Here is a 20,796-nt window from a genome sequence, read left to right as displayed (position 1 = left end):
GACCCTTTGGACCCTTAAACTGTGCACAGCGATTTGATGGGGATGCGCGTGACAGGTGTCCACTGAGATTTTTTATCTATTCTTCTTTAAAATCTATGGACTTTAACTGCCGTGTTTGTACAAATTATAGAAATTTTTGTAACAACCTAAATACATCATACCAGTGTTTAATATTGAACTGTAACTGTTCACAAATTACAAATATATAGGATCGTGAGGTTTTATTATTATTTTAATTAACCTTCAACTGTAAATATGATATTGTTCCATTGCGCCAAGCGCCAATTGCGTCTTTTGAACTTGTGTCAAGCGCAGTCGATGTTTGTGAAATACCTAAATAAACTTTTCCCTTAATTTTTACTATAATAATTCTTTGTATAAATGGAAGATATTTCCACAATATTAATTTGATAGTAAAACTATAAAGGTTAGTTAATGCAATATATCATAGCGAGACGGTCATTGAATCGGCGCTATCTGGCGGCTGCGTGAGTTACGGCCGGTCCCCTTGCAGCGCCCATTAACTGCGGAACCGCCACGCACCGGATCACCGGCTGACCTCTAATACTACCTCATCAGTTCACAATGTCTCGCTATTAGATGGTGACTAATTGGCGGGAAACATACTAGTTCAATGAAGCGGCTAAGAAAATCGACCTAGTTAATATGACATTCTAAACGAATTGTTCACCATAGTGTATAATACCCAGGCTGTACACAAAGCTCGATAACAGAGTTACACGACAACATTTGCATAATCATACCGCGGGCGCAGCACTGATAGCGGTAAGATGCTTACGTAAATTAACCAAATAATCATTCTACGACGCCTCTACGCACCGTAGCGGCTTGGTGCGTAGGCATTGGTACAAACAAGGTATCATAATTAATGTTTTCAATATTACAATTTACACAAAAAATAATGAAAAAAAATATGAATGAAAATAACATATTGACACGCTTAGGTAGTACTAACACGTAATGCTAGCTGATGTTACGCATTTTCATTTGTTATGGTTCTAAAACTCCGCTAACGTTTCATCCGTAGCGATAAATGTGTCATAAATGCTTATGAGTTATCGGTAGGAATAAAGTTTATATTTTTCACCAATGAAATACAATAAATCTTGAAGTGCATAACATTATTTTCGTAGGACTTTCGTAGGACACTCGTAGGCGGGTAGAAATAAAAATGTCCGTGATTGGATTAGGTTTGTCCGGCTCTGACGAGCCCCGCGGGACCGCCGGGCCCACGGCGACGTTGACACGACTGCGACGCTAATAACACAGCGTCCGAGCACTGCCAATACAAATAAAATGACGCAGTAAAGGTTATTCGTTCGGATCACATAAAATTCTAAATGAAACTTCTTTATATTTTATTGTGTGCAAGTATGATGAAAGTCGTAAAAAATACATAAATATTTTAGCACGTTTTTTATTCATTGCCTATTTTAGAACTGACCATTGACTAACTACGAATCTTCTGATGTCCCTTGCAGCTCTTTAAAGAAATTATTAGGTGCAATTACTGAGCTTGTAGTGCGTGATTGGAATTCTCGCGGTGTGTGGCGTGGAGGGCGTACGGTGAGGGTCCGACGACAAATTCTTACAAATTAATACATCTATCTCAGAGCCGCGCCGACCCACAGCGATACGTGCAGAATATTTATTATTATCTCCTAACACAATTTTAAGATACAGAAACGATATTGACATTGAGTACTTAACATTTATAGAAGCGTAGGCGGGTGGTTAATACGGAATGCATTTCCTCAATATAAAAACAGACAATACGAATACGTACGAGTACGAATGACGATTTATTTATTAAGAGTGAATTAAATTTAGAAACTGAATAATTAATAAAGGCTGCTTTTTTCTTCATCTCTACGATACACTTAAACAATCATAAAAAAATAAGTGAATATAAATGTAAGTATAATACAAAATAAAATTCCGTTACTATATAAAATAAACAGTTTCGTTTTTAAATTTGTTGCTTATGATAGTGTCGAAACAGAAGGGAATTTCATTTGTAATCTGCACTTATTATCAGCGGAGTCAGCGTATAGTGCAATATGCGCGACGCGCGGCTCCGGCCGCCGTTGCCTGCGCGCCGCCGTTGTTTCGAGAGCTATCGAGGCGCCAATAAAAAAGGCGATCGTCGCCCCGAGCCCCTGCCCCGGCCTCGGCCCTGCTCTGAGCATCGACTTATTTACAGAACACCCTGCCATCGCTATTTATTTTATTGACTGCCATTTGCCCTGACTTTTATCGCTACCTACTTTCCGGATAAAACAACGGCAGGTAGAGATAGCTTTGATATCTTTAACTATCTTTAAAATTGCTAGATTTCATGTTGCATTCCATTTAAAACAAGATCAATACATTAGAAGACGTCATAACCTTGTATTCTAAGTTCTGTAAGTAAGGATTCTAGTTTCGAATCCTGGCTGGTTATTTTTTTTACTATGTTTCAATGATTCAAAAAAATTCCAAAAACACAAGCTTGCTGGCATCGTCATCAAAACTACTGTTAACCCCAGTAAGGTAATTCGTGAGGCATATAATTTTTATATAAGATAAACCCCAATTTTAATAACAATGTTTTGTTAGGTAGCTACTCACGACATTTGTTACGGCAATAATAGTATTAACATTTTTAAATCGTTATTGGGGCGGTTAAAATAAACATTATTGCAATACAATGTAATAACAGTTGCCTACATCAGTAACATTTGAAATTGATATGCTTTTATGTTGTACAGGCTGCATGTATGCAGGTGTAGAAACAAGAACAACAACGGAGCAATAATCGCGGGCAACGGGCATCGGGCACGGAAAGGGATGGAGGCCATTTTCCACACATCATTGCATCGGTCCGCAGATTTATTTGCATGCGGGCCGCTGACCAGGATCCATTACTGCCATTACAGACTATCTGATCAACCGGCACGAGAGTTATGACGCTTTTGTTTTCCTCCATATAAGAAAAAATGCCAACACACAGTGAAAAAAACGATATTAGAATACGGAACGAACCGATGCATTCTACAGAACGGGTTATGATTTCCGCTATATTTCTTTTCATCTGGGGTGAGGTCGGCCATTAAGAGAAATAAGTTGTCCGGTATACAACATGACCAATATATCTTTTATGGTTGAATAAAATATATTTATTATCAATAATAAAAGTAGACACATTTATTTTGTGGAAAATGATAATAAAGTAAAAAAATCAGAGATAAAAAATTTGAGATTCTAGGTACTAATTGAGTTCATACGGTCATCACCAAATGTATTTACAAAACAGATACATAAAACTCGTTGAATTCGTTTGCAAAGGGAAACTAGGCAAAAGTTTGTTTGCTAGTGTTGTATGGAAGTCAAGAAAAGTTTCGTTGGCAGTGAGGCTGTTTACTGCGCTGCATTCAGATTTATGCCGGTCTCACGGAAGCCGCCGCCCGCTGTTGCTCAATACTGATAATGAACAGGGCGGAAACTATAAATCTACTTAGTTACAAAACTTGGGTAATGGAGAAAAATTAGGTAACTCTATAAGCTTTGTGTATTATATCGTTTGTTGATAGTTCGTTGGCGTCGCAGCGAGCGATCCGACGCGTGCCATTCGAACCCGCTTAGTGAGGTTTCCGCTTAAGGGAATTAATCTGAAATTAGGTCGCATTTAACTGACGGTGTTAAGTGTAGGTCACTGTACGCATCTATTCTATAGAAAATAATGTTTATTGTCTAATGCTCTTGATACATCGAATTGTGATAATAATTGTGATTATTACGTGTTCGTAAATGAGTACTACGATACAAATATTTGCGAAAATTAATACTTAATAGTTCTTTTTTAGAAATAATGTGTCACAAACAAATCTTTGGGTCCTTTTGAAATTAAAACAACAACGTCATTTCAATAAGATGAAATTGAATGAGTAGTAAAATTAAATAAACTCGGTCTGACTTGGGTCGATTTGTCTTTCTGGACAATGTTATAATATATTTTGTGAACAACGTATCTGTTGCCTATAAATGTGTAAGGGTTGCGAATTGATAAATTCGATACATTTTAATTTGCGTTGTTTTAGTAAGTTATGTTTTTACCAACATGAACTTTAAGTAAACGGTTAAGTGAAAACTTTAGAAAAGTAAAAAGCCATCAAAAAGCTTGAATGATCGCTAAAATTTAAACAAAGTAAAGTATAATTAAAGAATTAATATGAACTGCAACTGTTACTTTATTTTATTTATAATATAGGTATTAAATTATATTGACAACGGCTATACATGAAGAGTTGAAAAACACTTCATACAAAACATTGGAAATAAACAAAAAAATTCAAAAAAGTTTATCTTTCGTTCCCAGTATTGTTATTGTTTTTGTTATCGATCGTGATCCCAGCCCTAGTGGTCATACGTTTTGTATAATGTGGACGCGACAAATCAAGCCGCGCGCTACGCCGGGGCGGCCCCGTATCGACAGACAGCTGATTTATCGCGGAGCCGCACTATCGCTCCCGGGACCGTCTTATTTAGAACATTACTAAACAGCACCCCTGGTATAAACCATGTCAGTAATGTCAGACATTAATAAGGTTAATTTTAAGTGACACGACATCATAATACTCGTTACATCAGTGTATATTGAATTATTTAGTATGAGAGCTTAAGAAAAATCGCTAACATACCTGACAAGGTCAAGTATTTATACTAGAAGTGGTTTGCAAAAGTGAAGATTTACAACTTGAATATAAAAGCGCAGTGCTTGTCTTTAAGTCGATTTAAACGACAAAAAATTTCTATTAAAATTTCAGGTTGTATTAATATAAATATGCAAAATTAGGTCACTAAGCGCTATTAAATTTAGTCCATCTTTGCAGAGGACGCATAATCGGCTGTTAACGGCCGGTGACCGTGGTAAATCTCTAGTAATCCGAACCAGAACAAATATAGTTGAGAGGAAGATAAGGTGGGTCCGGCGAGGCGGCCGCACGGCGCTAATGTGCCATTTGTATGATGATGTCCCCGGCCGGTCGCCGAGTGCCTGCTCCCCAGGGCACCGCGCTAAATGACCTCCAAATGTTCTACGCCTATCCTCATACAAACACAACTGCCACTTGCACGTATACGCATCTTTCTATTAAACGTTCATCTCAACTTTGGGATATTATTGGTATAAAATATTAAATTGTTTCAAAGACACATCAAACACAGGAGTTAACATTAATGTAACTTTGAATTGAACTTATTCAAAACTAGATGTCGTCCGCGACTTCGTCCGCACGGGTTAAAAAAAACTTAATAAGTAGCCTATGTGTTCTTTCAGAATATGTTCTACTTCTGTGTCAATTTTCATCAAGATCCGTTGAGCCGTTCTGGAGATACCTTCCATCAAACAAACATCCATCCATCCATCTAAAGTTTAGATTAGATTCTAAATATTCGCATTTAAAATATTAGTAAGATGGAAAAACACATTCGAGTTTAAATTTTATGACGCCTATTACCATTAGAAGTGGAAGTGTTATAGAATATTCAAATATCGAATCAAACAGTATAAAACATGCGGACAGTGTAAACAAAGAGCGTAATATGTGATGTTTGTGCTAAAAAAAGGATGGTCAGTTTAATTTACATGGTAAGCGCGCGGTTAGAATGGACCGTCACGCGCGCTCGACGACCGCACTGCCCAAGTTATAAAGTACGCTATCATGCATCAAATTTTCAGGCACCTATACTTGCGAGGGAAAACACTGTGTAAAGATCCGTCAAACATAGTGAAGTTAATAGATGTCATAGGTTTATAAGAGAACGTTATTAACTCACTTATGTTTGTTTAGTTTGAGACTAGGTGATTTCGCAAGAAAGAAGAAGCAACAATAAATAGAAATTTAAACATTAACATCATTAGAGGTTTGCAGTGGTAATGGCGGATGAGTCGACACGTTTGCGCGTCATTAGCGGTTATCACTTCATTCCAGATGAAAAATCTTCAACAGCCCTCAGCGTCTCTCAGGTGCGCACTAATGATTTATTAATTTTTACCTCCATAAATATGCTGCTTGTATTATAAGCCAGGATCATCATGAACTTAAAGTTCAACCTTTTTACGTATTCTATAACCTATTGGATAAGGCGCGGCGAGGAGTGTAATAAGTATATCGTAATTATTAATTTTTGGTAAATGTCATATTTCGAGAAGGGACTATGAAATTACCAGTTGTTTGTAATATGTGTATGCGTAACTGTCAACTATTAAAATACCTATTTTTGTCGTCCGGTGAACATGGTTGTTTAAGCAAGTTTAAGTTCCTACAGAAATATTGTTTTTAATAGACAATACCTACAAATGTTTACTCTTCTGTGTGGTGATTTTGGATCTTTGGTGTAACTAATAAGTTCGTTGAAAGACTTCGCAGTTTATATTTCTATTTTTCCGTTTGATAATATAATTTGTTTGAAATAAAGGCTCGGTGCGTGCCCGCCCCGCCGCCTCTGCCAGCGCCCCGCCTCGCCGCACTGGAGTGCGACTGCCGACTCAGCAGCCCGCGCGATCGATACTCATCTCAGCCTGCCTACTAAACGCTCTTTTGTTCTTGTAAATTAAAGCCTTCCCTTTTTTACAATATAACCTTGTAGTAATCCATGCTAATATTTAAGTAAAACCACGTCCTAATTAGAATCCGTTTATGATTCCTACCAATCCAAACACTCAGGTTCCAACGTTGACGTTGATTTGTTGAAGGCTTTGCGAAAAACAATCAAGTTCTAATCTATCTATTCTAATCTATTTGAATCAAACAAAGGCACAAGTAATATGTAGCACATGGGCATTTGGACGTCAGAAACTGCAGTTTTAGTTACAGTGTCGTGCTTTTTGAAAAGACATAAATAGGAGTTTAGAGTTTAAACAATACTCTGTTATTATATACGGATTTACTTATGCAGGAATTTGTTCCGATGTAGTAATTTTCTTTAACTATAAGAAGTAAAAAGCTTGGATACTTGAATATTAAAAGGAACGTACTTATAAATATTCTTGAAAGAACGAACGACATCCTTTATACAGGGTACTTATCCAGACAATAAACTCATTAATTAAGCATGCGGAGCGACGCAATCTCTAGTGTAGGGAATAGTGATCGGCTATGTGTGATAAACAAAGTTTGGTAATTTTATTGCGTACTATTAAATGTGTTTTAAATGATTACAATGAATAACCTGCTTGGATTTTTTGATGAAATGAGGATACCCAAAGATTTCATTTTATTGGTAAAAAATTATAAACGTTTATTGGTTAATAATTAATGTATGATAGAAAGGTAAAAATATGTCATTAGCTTGATTTTACCTACTTTGTGGGAGAAGCCACTTTTAAAATATCTTCTCCGGCGATTTTAAAGCGCACTGGCGAACGATTTTAATTGTTTATTGTGTAAGCTCGATGTAACATGATTTCTAATTTCATCGATTTGTCTTAATTTGCTGGATTGCTTCACCAATGCAAACCATCCATCCATCTAAACATTCACATTTATAATATTAGAAAGAAGTAAAGGTAATATTCATTAATAAAATGTTTTTAAACGTTTATCATAACCACGAAGGTTGGGAAAAGTTATTAAAATTTAGGAAAAATTATGCAATAAAATATTTAATTAATTTTAATAGTATCGTAATTTTATAAAAATACATAATTTAACACAGTATTTTAAAAAGATTTTTAAATTAATTGTACCGAAAGTCTTAATATCAAATATCTTTGTTTGTAAAATATAGATAAAAAATGAAATAAGTCACCAAATGTCAAAATACTGTGATGGATCAGATTGTTTGTTTGTAAGAAAAACTCGTTAGAAAGTACGACTAGACCACAAATAATAACAATTTAAATACCTTTCTCTCAAAAGCATTATAATTCAAGAAGTAGTAAAGTATATTTGAACATTAGGGTCTTAGGATAAAATTCACCTTTTAAAGTTGTTAGCCTTGAAGTAGATGTCATCTAAATGAGTGTTGTTTATTTTACATTTTAGTGATATTAGTCGTAATTTCACGATTATATGGCTCTGATGTTTGACTTATGTTTTGTGACAATTTGGAAGAGGCATGTTTTATCCACGTATCGGGGAGAAAAGTGCAAGTTCAGTAGTGGTCATCTGGATTTATCTCACCGTGTGGTGCGCTGCGTCCATAGCACCTTGCGACAAGACACGCAGGGTGTTCACCGAGCCCAGCGGAGTTATCACGGACGGCCCTACGACCTCTAACTATACACAAGTGGGTTTTTAATGTAATAAATGTTTTACCTTGTAAAGCACATCAAATAACAATTGAATGTTTTTCTTTCATAGGATTCACATTGCGAATGGCTCATAAAAGCAGCAAATAAAAGCCAATACATAACACTGAGCTTTATTCGTATGGGAACAGAATGTTCTTACGACTATGTCTTTGTATATGATGGTGATTCTTTTGATGCACCTCTATTAGGAAGTTTCAGCGGTAAAACCGAACCACAAAATGTCACCGCTTCCAGTGGATATGTGAGTATTAGTTTGTTTATTTGTAGTAAGCCTCAAATATTCCAATTTAAAAATATATTATTATCTTTTAACTTGTTACAGATGTTAATACTGTTATACAGTGATACAAACTATGTATTGGATGGTTTCCGTGCAACATATGCAATTCACAACTGTCCAAATAATTGTACTGGGAGAGGACTTTGTGTGTCACATAAATGCTTTTGTGTGGTAGGTGTGTGGGGTGGGCCTGATTGTAGTGTGGAACTATGTCCAAATGGATGTTCAGGCAATGGCCAGTGTAAAGGCGATGGCTGTCAATGCAAAAAAGGGTATGTTTTTACACTTCTTGTTTTTTTTATTAAACATCAGTGTTTTTATTTTGTTTATGCCATTGAAAAATGTTTAAGAAAAATCAGTTTCATATGGAACAGTGAATAAACTCACTGATGACAAAAAATTTAAATGTAACAATACCAAGTAATTATTAGAAAAAAAGACTATGTTGACTTAAAAAAAATAGACATTGGTATCTGTAGTTGATCAGATAACAAAATTGAAGGTTACTTTAAGATTTCATGGTACAAAACAGCAACGAGTGACAACTGTTATAAATATGTAAACAACTAAAACAATCAGACAAGTAATTCATGTATCTTTTCATTCATTTGTTACTCTGTTAGTCTAAAGTTAGAACTGGCTACCATATACTATAACTAAATAAGGAAAAAAATCAAGGAAAAAAAATTGTATATTGAAACATGTTAACAGTGTTTTTTGACTTTAGTAACACTTGTATTAATACAAACATTCTAATCTGGATAAGTGAGAGTCCAAGGGACCACAATATTTATTTCGGTTATAGAGTTTTCTCTCTAACTCATGTTTCTTGCTAATGGAGGTTGTCCGTCAGAATTGGACAATGACTCGCTTATAGAGGTTTCTCGTTTATCCAGGTTCGACTGTACTGTAGTCTGTTTAGTCAAAGAAAAAAAACAGGTATGACAACATGGATTAATACAATTGTGAGTGCAGTGGCAATTTCTACAATAAGAGTATTTAAAACATGATTTTATTCTAGTTATTCTGGAGAATCATGCTCTTTGAAAAAGAATGACAAAGAAGGCAATAGTTGGCATTGGCTTTCGCACACTGAAAGTGGTATGACAAAGAGAGCTGCTCACACTGCTGTTTATGTAAACCACACCGACTCTCTATATGTCTTCGGAGGATATGATTTGAATAGAGTTTTAGGCTTACTGGAAATTTATAAGTATGTTTCATTATTTCTATTATTATTTGTACATGTTATGTGATGTATACAGTAATAAGATTTAAATGTTTTCTCCAGATTTTCTACTAGTCAATGGTATAATGAAAATGGAAGAGTTTTGAAACGCTACCCAACAACAGAAGAGAATGATAAATCATTATTGACTCTATTTACTAAAGTATGTATTACTCAACATTATAATTGTTAAGATTAGCTTAAACTTTCTTTTTTTTAATAATACATCTGATAATTATATTTTGTTATAGGGTAATATTGATGGCAGCTGGCAGATAGGAAATAGGAGTTCCTTGTTTAATTTACTCTTAGCATCGTTTTCTCACCATGACAAAACTACATTACCTCTTATGTACACACCTACACCTTATTCTGAGAGTTACCTGCAATTTACTGACAGGCCAGAGTTCCTTTCCTCTGGTATTAAATCTAACATTTCCAAGCCTGAACCGAGGTATGGTCACGCAGCTTGTTCCTTTTGGACGGGATTCATACTCTATGGAGGGAAATTATCAGATGGCAGCTTATCATCAGAGCTATGGTATTATGATGCAGTTTATAATTCGTGGACATTAAGAGCTGTAAATTCTACGTTCACACCACCTGGATTGACTCGACATACATTGACGGCTGTGAATGATGAATTGTATTTATTTGGCGGCAGCACGGTGGATGGAGAATTTTCCTCAAGGTAAGTTATATTAAAAAAAATATCATTATGTTACAATCAAATATACATTATGTACTACTCATTCAGAATCATACACTTTGTATAAGTAAAAACTATAAAATACATAATAAAGTAATAAATTTTAAATTAAAAAATATGATTTAAATATGAAATCTTCATTTCTCTTTTCTCATTACAGTTTGTACAAAATTAAGCTCGGTGATGTGAGTAATGAGTCGTGGGAGAAGGTCCAAGTACGCGGTGGCAAGGAGCTGGACGTGCGAGTTGTATCACATACTGCGGTATATCATTCACATTCTAACTCTCTCTTGGTGTACGGAGGTGTAGTGGCCAGTGTTGCAAGGTATGTTTTTTAATTGCTACTAAATTTGTACATGGAATTATTCCTACCAGCCCAATTTCTCAGATTCTCAGCTAATTTGACACAACACAACTTAGTACTACGACACACTTAGTATTAAAAAGAAAAAACTTCTGATTGTAAAGAACTAATACCACTAGTTTGTGTTTACTAAATCTTTTAAATGCTTTTAATCTTTATAGGTTTTCAAAATTATCTGATCGCATGTTTGCTTTTGACTTGGATTACAAACATTGGAGTGAAATACATTATCCTAGAGCACACCTTCGTGATACTTATGTGCCTAGAGAGAGAGCTTTTCATACAGCAAATATTATTGGTAAGAAAATTACTTTTTTTTGTGACGGAGTGAATAGTAGTCCTTTTACTGATGACATATTTTATTTTAGGCAATTATTTAGTAGTTTTTGGCGGGTACTCTCATAGACATAACAGAGAAGAAATTTGTTATGATGGACAAATGTATTTATACCATCTGGGTTGTCATTCGTGGATACCTTTAGATGTTTTGGGTAAAACTCGAAAGATATATCCGAAGAAGCAAGGAGTTTTTGCTCATGCGGCAGCGTTGAAACCTCCTTCCACTTTACTAATAGTTGGCGGATATCATGGAAATGTTAACGGTTAGTAATGGAATTTGTATTGGAGTTTTTTTTTAATGAATGTTATATTTATTTTATATGAATTTTCAGGTGATTTATTAGCATATGTAGTACCCAGTTGGCATGCTGGAATTACGAATAAAGATCCAGAATCGGCGTGTCCAAAGCACCGCAGTCAACCAGAGTGTCTCGCCGATCCGGAGTGCGGCTGGTGTTCTGCTGACGATGTGAGTTTTTATTACAACAAATACAATTATTACCTCAGATCAAGTTTAAATTTTTTTGTGCCAAAATATATTGTTCCAAATTATTTGTTCCTTTAGTTTTTGTTATGGACTTACGATTTGTTAGCAAATGCATAAAGTAAATTAATTCATGTGACTAAGCATTTAAAATGTATTGTAAACAAGCAACAAGGACATTAATTGCGTGCAATAATAAATTAAATTGCTTATGCTAATTGTTTTGTAGATCTGTTACGGGAGGACAATCGGATCTAATTGTACAACAAACTTGCAATCGATTCGATGTGGCGGAATTTGCCCGGCTCTGGGCGATTGTCACTCGTGTCTGATACATGGCCCACCGCTGGAGAAGTTGAACACAACTCGAAAGGCTTTGCCGTCTGTTAGCACCAAATTAGGACTATATCAGTGCAGCTGGTGTGTGCAAAATGCACGTTGCCACCACAAAGATGGTAATTTCGTGTCTAGTTATTTGTTGTGACACTTAATAGTTTAACACATAACTATTGATGAATTTACTGTACACTTTTAGATAACTACGGAGTTTGTGGTGAAGATACACCATCGGAAAATCCCGGATGGTGGGGAAACACCGGTACCGAAGTGACAACCCCGGAAGAATGTAAAATACTGGACAAGAGACCGGGACTGACGTTCCTGAGGTATCAGCAGCCGGCGGATTGGAATCATCCCGACGGAGTTTCGGTAGTGAATGCCACCACCGTGGACTGGGGCACGGGCGGCGGCAGCAATCACATCTTTGTCGGGTCCAGTGAGGCGCGCCTGAGGGGCTGGCTACATATACCACAGTATTGGAACGGCACAGGGGAAAGTTTACACATTTGCGCCGGTCATTCCAATATCTCTCTCAATCTAGGCGATAATCCCGTTTCGGTCGCCAATTTAACAGCGCAGCCGTCGGCGTGCTCCCTTGTCGACTGGCCGGCTCTTTTCCCCGGTCGACTCTCTGTGGATATGCACGCCAACGATTCCTTACACACGGGCTTATATCCGTCACATCATCATTCCAAAATGGAACTTCTTCACAATAAATCTCAAGAAAATGCCAAGGTACATTTTTAGATCGGTTTATAGATTAACTAATTGAACTGACCCTTGTGACAGACTCCCAAAATATAATAAACTCGTATTATTCCTTTTATTATTCGTGTATTTTTATTGTTTCAGGTTTTTACATTTGAATTTCTAGAGCCTTACTCGAGCGGTCAATGTTCTAATTACGATAATTGCTTACTCTGCCTCTCCGATGCTGCGTGTGGATGGTGCGAGGTTACAAACCGCTGTGAAGCTAGAAACACCGACGAGAAAACAACTTGTTCGGCCGAAGGCGAGTGGAGATATCTGACGTTACAACCGGCGGCCTGTCCCAATTGTTCTAACTATATAAGCTGTGAGAGATGCGTCTCGGGCAACTACTGCGAATGGTGGGCGGACGAGGCGAGGTGCTCGCGTCGGGGCCGAGCCAGCGGCGCCATTGTGGAGGCGAGCGAGTGCCCGGCGCCCTGCCGCATGCGCCTCGACTGCGAGCACTGCCTGGACGAGCGCGGCCGCTGCGTCTGGTGCGAGGCGACCCGTCAATGCTTCAGCTTCAGTGTGTACACCAGCGAGTACCAGTTCGGCTTGTGTCGGGAGTGGCTCGACCGCGCCTCCACACCGCCCACCGACGATACCGCTCGGAAGTCCGGCCAGTGCAAGTCGTGTCAAGCGCACACGCAGTGCGCCACTTGCTTGCGCAGTATGGGATGCGGTTGGTGTCATTCTTTCGAAAACCCTATCAACGGCATTTGTACGGAAGGTGATTTCACTCGTTCCCACGTGGATTGCGCTTCTCTCTTAAATGTGACATCGACGGATGCGGGGTGGGCGTATGCTCAGTGCCCCGACGTGGACGAGTGCGGCCTCGGCCTTCACGACTGCCACGAGCACGCCATCTGTAACAACACGCACGGCTCCTACACTTGTAAATGTAAGCAAGGCTACATTGGGGACGGTAAAAAAAGTTGTATGCGAACCTGTTACAATAATTGCGTGCACGGCTATTGCGGCGGCGCTCCGCAGTACAAATGTCATTGCGACCTCGGGTGGACCGGCGCCGATTGTTCCATTAACTGCGGATGTCACAATCATTCCACCTGCAAGACCGGAGTGGGCCGTTGCGACGAGTGTAAGGACTGGACGGAAGGCGAGTTTTGTGAATCTTGTAAGCCGGGCAGTCACGGCAACGCGACGACCGGGCAAGGCTGCCGCAGGTGTGACTGCAACGATCACGGGGACGAAGCTCGCGGCGTTTGCGACTACGCGACGGGAGAATGCATCTGTAAAGACAACACCGAAGGCCAAAACTGCGAGCGCTGCAAAGCCAAATTTTATGGTGACCCTCGGCACGGTGGCAGATGCTATTACCAATGTGAACCGAGAGGAATGTTAAATGCGACGCAGACCGAAGGTATCGGCTCGTTCATGACAGATCCCGACGTTAAATCACTGGGCCCATCGAAGGAGTGTCTATGGATTATATCTGCTAGTAATATTAAAGACGCCACGATTCAGTTTAGAATTAACTCCTCCCATTTCGACGTGCCCTGTGATGAAAACGCCGTTTATGTTTACGACGGGCTCGGCGGCGTCCCAGATTTGAATAATAATCAACAAAGTCAACTGTTGGGCGTGTTTTGTAATGGAGCTTCTTCGGGAGTAGTGGAGGCTCGGAGCGGGAATTTAACCGTGCATTATAAACAAGGTCAGCCGGAGCAAGGCTTCGAAGGAGTATATGAGGTACTGGCTTGCGACGACTACTGCACATGGCCCAGAGTTTGCAACAAGAGGCATTGCGTTTGCCGAGACGGTTACGGAGGTCCAAACTGTGACATTGAAATTTGTCGAAACAACTGCAGCGAGACGATTAAGGCTGGTGTGTGCGATACTAGCTATGGACGATGTCTCTGCAACGAGGGATTCGGAGGGGACGATTGTTCTGTAAAACTTGATAAAACTCAACTCGTCTTTACGGAGCTTTTTAACTCTGAATTTCTGTCCGATAACCTAGATCACCTGAGAAAGACGTTACCCAGATTTGGGCACAGTTTGGTTGCTGATAGACGAGGTTTGTGGATGTTTGGAGGATATTCACTATCACATGGCCCTTTGAATGATATTAGATTTTTCGATACCAAAAACAACACCTGGATGCAGGTAACCGTTGAAGCGACACCGGATGCAAAAATGCCCGAGCGCCGGTACTTCCATGCGGCTGAAATTTATCATTCCAAGCAAAACATTTATATCTACGGAGGTTTGAGTTTACAAGAAAAAAGTGGAGAAAATAAAATTCTTGATGACTTTTGGCAGTTCAGCTTGAAAGATCAGAGGTGGAGCAATATCAAATCCAAAAATGAAAAGCCACCGGCACTAGCGGGACATACATTGACATTACAAAAGTATCAAGATTACGAAAGTCTAGTTCTTATCGGGGGCTTCTCGATGAATGAAGGATTTATGTCTGAAATCTGGGAATTTGATCTCGATAATGAAAAATGGATTAAACTTCGTTGTACAGGATCGATGCCGTCTGGAGTCATAGGACATAGCACTGTTTACCATGCTCCATCGCAAAGTCTTTACGTGTTCGGTGGAATATTGTACGTTTACAATGGCACTATGGTCTCCGATAAGTTATTCTCATTCCATTACCCCACAAAAACTTGGAGTGAGCTGCCCAGCTTCTTGAATATACATAATGCGTTCGAATCATTGCCGCTTGCGACCTATTTACATTCCGCAGTCACCACAAACGATTACATGATTGTATTTGGGGGCAGAACTGAGCCAGAAAATCGATCCAACGCTCTCATAGCCTACGTATACGAATGTAACCAATGGGTCAGACTTGTAAAAGGTAGGTAAATATTAATTATTACTATATTTCATTCTATTAAATTGAACTGTAATCAATTTGTTATCTATTACAGGAGTAAGTATAGTGGATCACCCTCCGCCGCGCACCATCGCCCACGCGATGGCGATCGATGTTGAAACCGACAGCGAAGGTTACATCTACATAATCGGCGGTTGGACGGGAAGTGCCAACTGCCAAGTGACTCGGATATCTCTGCCCGAAGATTTATGCTCTCTATGGAGCTCGAACAAGTTGGAATGTAGAAGTCACATGGGCTGCAGTTTCTGTAGTACTAGCAATTACACGAAATGTTACTCCGTCAACAAGCCCGGCTGTGAGGGTAGTGATAGAGTTTCCACGAATTCAGGCGCCGCTTGTGACTTTGAACTTATTTCGAGTCGTTCATGTGAGAATTTCACAACGTGCACGTCTTGTCTCGCCGCCTGGCCGCTGTATCCGGAGGAAAAACCCGCCTGCAGGTGGTGCGAGTCTTGCGCGGCGGCTGTCGGTTAGCACAATATCTCGTAACTATTTGATTTTATGCAGATTTATTTCTGGTTTTGTTAATTGTATTATTTTTTAGGCGAATGTGTACCAACGGATGAATCTTGTACAAGTATCAAATGTAATGCGGGAACTACTTACATCAGTGACGTAGATCAATGTCCGGAACTAAGGTGTCTGGCCTCAGACTGTGACAAATGCGTATCCAACCAGTGCACCTGGACTCGGTACGCCAGTAGATCAGGTAATTTTGCTATATCCTATGTATCATAGCCGCATTTTCATCGTACGAAGTTACAAAGATTAAATTTGCAGGTCAAGCAACAAAAATTGTGGAAGATAACATTGAACTTTTTAATTGGACGTGTGCGCTCATCGATGAACCCGGCCGCGCTAGTCTCAGGCCCAGGACAAAAGAGGAGTGCCCCAGTCGGTGCAACCAATTTACAGATTGTCAATCGTGTCTCAGCTCCGACGGGGCCGAGGGTGGATTCTCCGAATGTCACTGGGCATCATACCTGGGGACTTGCATATCGCCAGCGTATCAACCGATTATATGTGCGGGTGGCGTTTGTGGGCTGGTACTGACGAAGGCGGACAAGAACAAGTGTCCAGCGCCGTGCGGCACGTTCGAGCAATGTTCGGAGTGCTTGCGTCACTCGCACTGCGGCTGGTGCGCGCTGGAGGACGCCAATGGCGAGGGCGTGTGCTCCGAGGGCTCGATCGAGTCCCCGCTCGATTACACGACGCGCACCACCTGCGCCGCCGTCTACGCCACTCTCAACCAGAGCAATAACACCAATGAAACATTCTCCTGGCACTACACTAGATGTCCTCCCGAAAACGAATGTGAGAACAATCATCATCAATGTAAAGCCGAGTCTGAGGTGAGTTTTATATCGTTGTAATTGAAAAAAATATAAGTAAAATAGCAATGAAAACAGATACAACAATATTATATTATTTTTTGTGTCTAGGTTTGCGTGGACTTGCCGGAGGGGTACGAGTGCGCGTGCGGCGCGGGCTACAAGCGCGCTACGGGCGCGGCGGGCGGCGGGTGTGCGGCGGTGTGCACGCAGGGCTGCGTGCGCGGCGCCTGCGTGCAGCCCAACGACTGCCGCTGCGACTTCGGCTACGTGGGCGCCAACTGCACCATACAGTGCCAGTGCAACGGACACTCGCACTGCGAGGGACCCGACAAACTCGACAAGTGCATCGAGTGCCACAACAACACCATGGTAAAATAACTAACTTCAATTATCTATCAACGCTTATTATAGGTCATGCATGGTGTGTCAATAATGTTTTCTTCCAGGGAAATCAATGTGAGATCTGCAAACCGAACTTCGTGGGCGACCCGACGGACAACGGGCAGTGTATCCCATGCTCGGTGTACTGTCACGGCCACACCAGCGTGTGCACCAGCGACGTGTCTGACGTGGCGCTGACGTCACGCGACCCGCCCGCCGACGACGAGTACTACCGCGAGGGCTCGAAGGCGCGCTGCGTGCGTTGCGCCAACAACACCGACGGCCTCAGGTGCGAGCGCTGCATCGAGGGGTACTTCAGGGGCTCCGAGGACTTCCGCGATCCCTGTCGACCGTAAGTTCATTCAAATTACTATCATTTTATATAGTAAATATGTAGACATTTACATGTAACTTATAGAAGTAGCGTTAAATGTAGGATTAAATTAAACCATATTACAGTATAAAGCATGATTTTGTACAGTTGCGAGTGCCACGGTCACGGCGACACTTGCGACCCTGTGACCGGGGAGAAGTGCAACTGCGGCAACAACACGGAGAGCGACGCCTCCTGCCAGGCGGCCGGCGCCAGCAAGAACACTGCGCAGGAGTGCTGGCGCTACCAGTGCGTCAAGTGCCGCGACCTCTACATGGGTGACCCGCGCAACGGCCACCAGTGCTACAAGACCATCAACATCGAGAACAAGCTATGCTTCGACGGAAAGTCGATCGGTTCGTAAAAAGTTATTACGATACTTCTAAAACTTTCATTGCCATTTTACATTGTAAATTATTTTTTGGTTACAGACGAATGCAAAATAAAGCCACGTCCCCTTTATCCCGGTCAAACTGTCTTCGTAGCCGTCAATCCGAGATATATGAATGTGGACATACGAGTTATAGTCGACGTGACGCAAGGAGCCGTAGATTTGTACTTGAGCCCGAACGACAGCTCGTTCGTGGTGTCGGTGAACTCGACGACTGGCGCGCACGCGGTCGAGTTGGACCCCACCTACTACAAGCACGACCAGTTCCGAAAGATACCGTCCCTGGACGACCCGGTACCGGATAGCCAGCACTTCACCTGGTACTATGACAAAACGGAGATATCGCTAGCCGATTACACGGCCACGGATCTGGCCACGTACGTCACCGTCGACAAGAGGAACGTATTACTGCGCGTCCGTAACCTGCGCAACCGTCTGGTCCTCACTCTGCCGGAGAAAGTGCACGATCTCTCCCACACCAAGTTCTACATTATAATCCACGCGCGGCACGTGGAGGACGGCGCCGCCAGTTTCGGCATAACCTTCTTCCGCCAGGACCAGCTGCACATCGATCTATTCGTTTTCTTCTCGGTGTTCTTCTCGTGCTTCTTCCTATTTCTGGCCGCCTGCGTTGTCGCCTGGAAGGCGAAACAAGCTGCAGATGTACGTAGAGCTAGGAGACGTCACGTCGTAGAAGTGTGTATTACTTTTGTTTATTTTTATAGTATATTATTTTTTATTTGATGTCTTTTCGAAGCGGTATGATGCAGATTACACCATGTTGTATCTTCCTAGATGCTGCACATGGCGAAGCGGCCGTTCGCGGTGGTGCGCGTGGTGCTGAGCGGGGCCATGGCGGGGCCGGTTGCGCGGCGGCGACGTGCGCTGGACCTGCGCCCGGTCGCCATCGAGCCCACCAGCGACGCGCGCGCCGCCGTCACCACAGTGCTCGTCAGGTACCGCCGCAATACACATCTGATACACTTTGAAAATACACAGGAAAAGTCTGAAAAAAGGATAAAACTGATATATCTGTTTTTAGTGCGATATATCAGTCTTTTTTTTTTTTTTTAAACAATTTGAGTTCTATTTAGTCACTGATTGTATTGAGTGAAATATAATGAATTGTTGAATGACGGGTAGGTTGCCGGGCGGGGCGAGGGCGCCGGTGCGGATGGCGCTGGCCTCGGCTCTGGTGCTGGTGTCGCGCAACCCAGCGCAGCGCCCGCGCGCGCGCCGCCCTCTCTCATAAGCTGACTAATCTGACGTCTGCTGACGTATGCTGACACATGCGTCATAGTTAAGGCCAAATCGTTCTAGCTCAATTCTTATAAATGACACATTATTTCATACCTACAGTAGAAAATTAACATTAAATTATTTTGATACTGTGAAGCTACACAGAAAGAGGTCGCCAATATTCATATCATTAATCAGCTAATCTAATAATTGTGATTTAATTTGTAGGTGTAATATGTTTTCAATAAAATATCTCCACTTTCCAAACCTAACAGAAAATTAATTTTGAAAATATGTTTTTCAATTCTTGGTATTCGTTTTTTGATAAATTTATTTCTTAACATCTTTTTTCTTTTTATCATCATATGGCAGCTAATTGCTTTTTTTTTTCGAATCTTGGTTAATATTTTATGCAACTTTACTAGTAAATTCTCAACTTCCATAAAATATTTACTTTTTTTTACATATTTATTCGCACAAATTGTACAAAAGTAAGAATTTTGTAATGGCTTTTTGGTGCAATATTTTTACTTTAGCAAATAGATATAATTTTGATAAGTCACTACACCTATTAATATATTATATTTTCAAATAAACATATATATTGTCCGTTCCATAAAATAAATTATATTGTAGGTAATGTTGTTATTTATATTGTAGGCCAAAGCAAGTTTATTTGGATAAAAAATATTATTCCTTTGCTAGTTGTGTCGACTGGTTCTTTGAGAATTAGCATGGTTTTGTTGACGAAGGCCGTTTCGTTTCGCAAAAAAAAAAAGCCAAAGGAATCAAAATTTTGTGTAACAGAAGGTTACATGGGTTGTGAATAGCCAATAGTCGCTGAAGCTGTTGTGTTATTTATTCCAAAATTTTATTATACAATGTTGAAATAATGATTATATTACGGCTTGTTATTCAAATGAATCTTTTTATTTACATATATGTAATTCTGTTTAATTGCTGTAACGCAAAAAAACAAGAATTGTTAGTTTATCAATGAATCTCTGTATATGACTGTGTATTTTATCTTTTTTTTACATGATATCTATATTGTCCCATTTTAGAAAAACTTTTAAATTAATAACTTTCTGTACAAAAAAAAATTGTCTGTCAGTTCAAAACATTTTTGTCCACCAGTGACTACTGTAAGCACAATCGCTTTTTTATTTCTGATTCTTTAACACGTTTCTATGAACACTACAAATATTGATCTGACATAGTTTTGTAAGCTATTCTCTCCATGGCATTTTATAAATTCTTTTTTCTATATATTATTGCTTTCATAACTTATATGTTTATTGTTTGTTAAAATATCTATTGGTTAAGTTGTATTTTAAGATAACTTTTGGTATTTAATAATTTTTACTATGTTAATAGTTAAGGAAAAAGCACATTCTAT

General features: G+C 40.0%; 1 protein-coding gene across 1 annotated transcript; it reads left to right on the top strand.

The window, feature by feature from the left end:
• The first annotated feature begins 7,922 nt into the window (after positions 1-7,922).
• On the top strand, positions 7,923-19,665 carry LOC106710699 (multiple epidermal growth factor-like domains protein 8). The gene is made up of 22 exons (XM_014502835.2): positions 7,923-8,292; positions 8,367-8,558; positions 8,640-8,869; positions 9,619-9,810; positions 9,889-9,988; positions 10,077-10,516; positions 10,695-10,859; positions 11,060-11,196; positions 11,267-11,500; positions 11,570-11,706; positions 11,951-12,176; positions 12,257-12,795; positions 12,913-15,640; positions 15,714-16,148; positions 16,224-16,388; positions 16,460-17,031; positions 17,122-17,382; positions 17,460-17,746; positions 17,876-18,123; positions 18,199-18,854; positions 18,954-19,114; positions 19,302-19,665. The coding sequence occupies exons 1-22, from the start codon at positions 8,122-8,124 to the stop codon at positions 19,408-19,410; spliced, it is 8,385 nt and encodes a 2,794-aa protein (XP_014358321.2). The 5' UTR covers positions 7,923-8,121; the 3' UTR covers positions 19,411-19,665.
• Positions 19,666-20,796: the final 1,131 nt, after the last annotated feature.

The sequence above is a fragment of the Papilio machaon genome, chromosome 1 (assembly GCF_912999745.1).
Source record: "Papilio machaon chromosome 1, ilPapMach1.1, whole genome shotgun sequence".
Taxonomy (NCBI): Eukaryota; Metazoa; Arthropoda; class Insecta; order Lepidoptera; family Papilionidae; genus Papilio; species Papilio machaon.
This window is presented reverse-complemented; position numbering and strand designations above follow the sequence as displayed.

Bases quoted from the DNA above. Each gene is read 5' to 3' on its own strand.
- LOC106710699 (XM_014502835.2), top strand. From the start codon at position 8,122: ATGTTTTATCCACGTATCGGGGAGAAAAGTGCAAGTTCAGTAGTGGTC. The intron at 8,559-8,639 runs GTGAGTATTAGT...AACTTGTTACAG, and splicing joins TCACCGCTTCCAGTGGATAT to ATGTTAATACTGTTATACAG. The intron at 15,641-15,713 runs GTAGGTAAATAT...TATCTATTACAG, and splicing joins ATGGGTCAGACTTGTAAAAG to GAGTAAGTATAGTGGATCAC.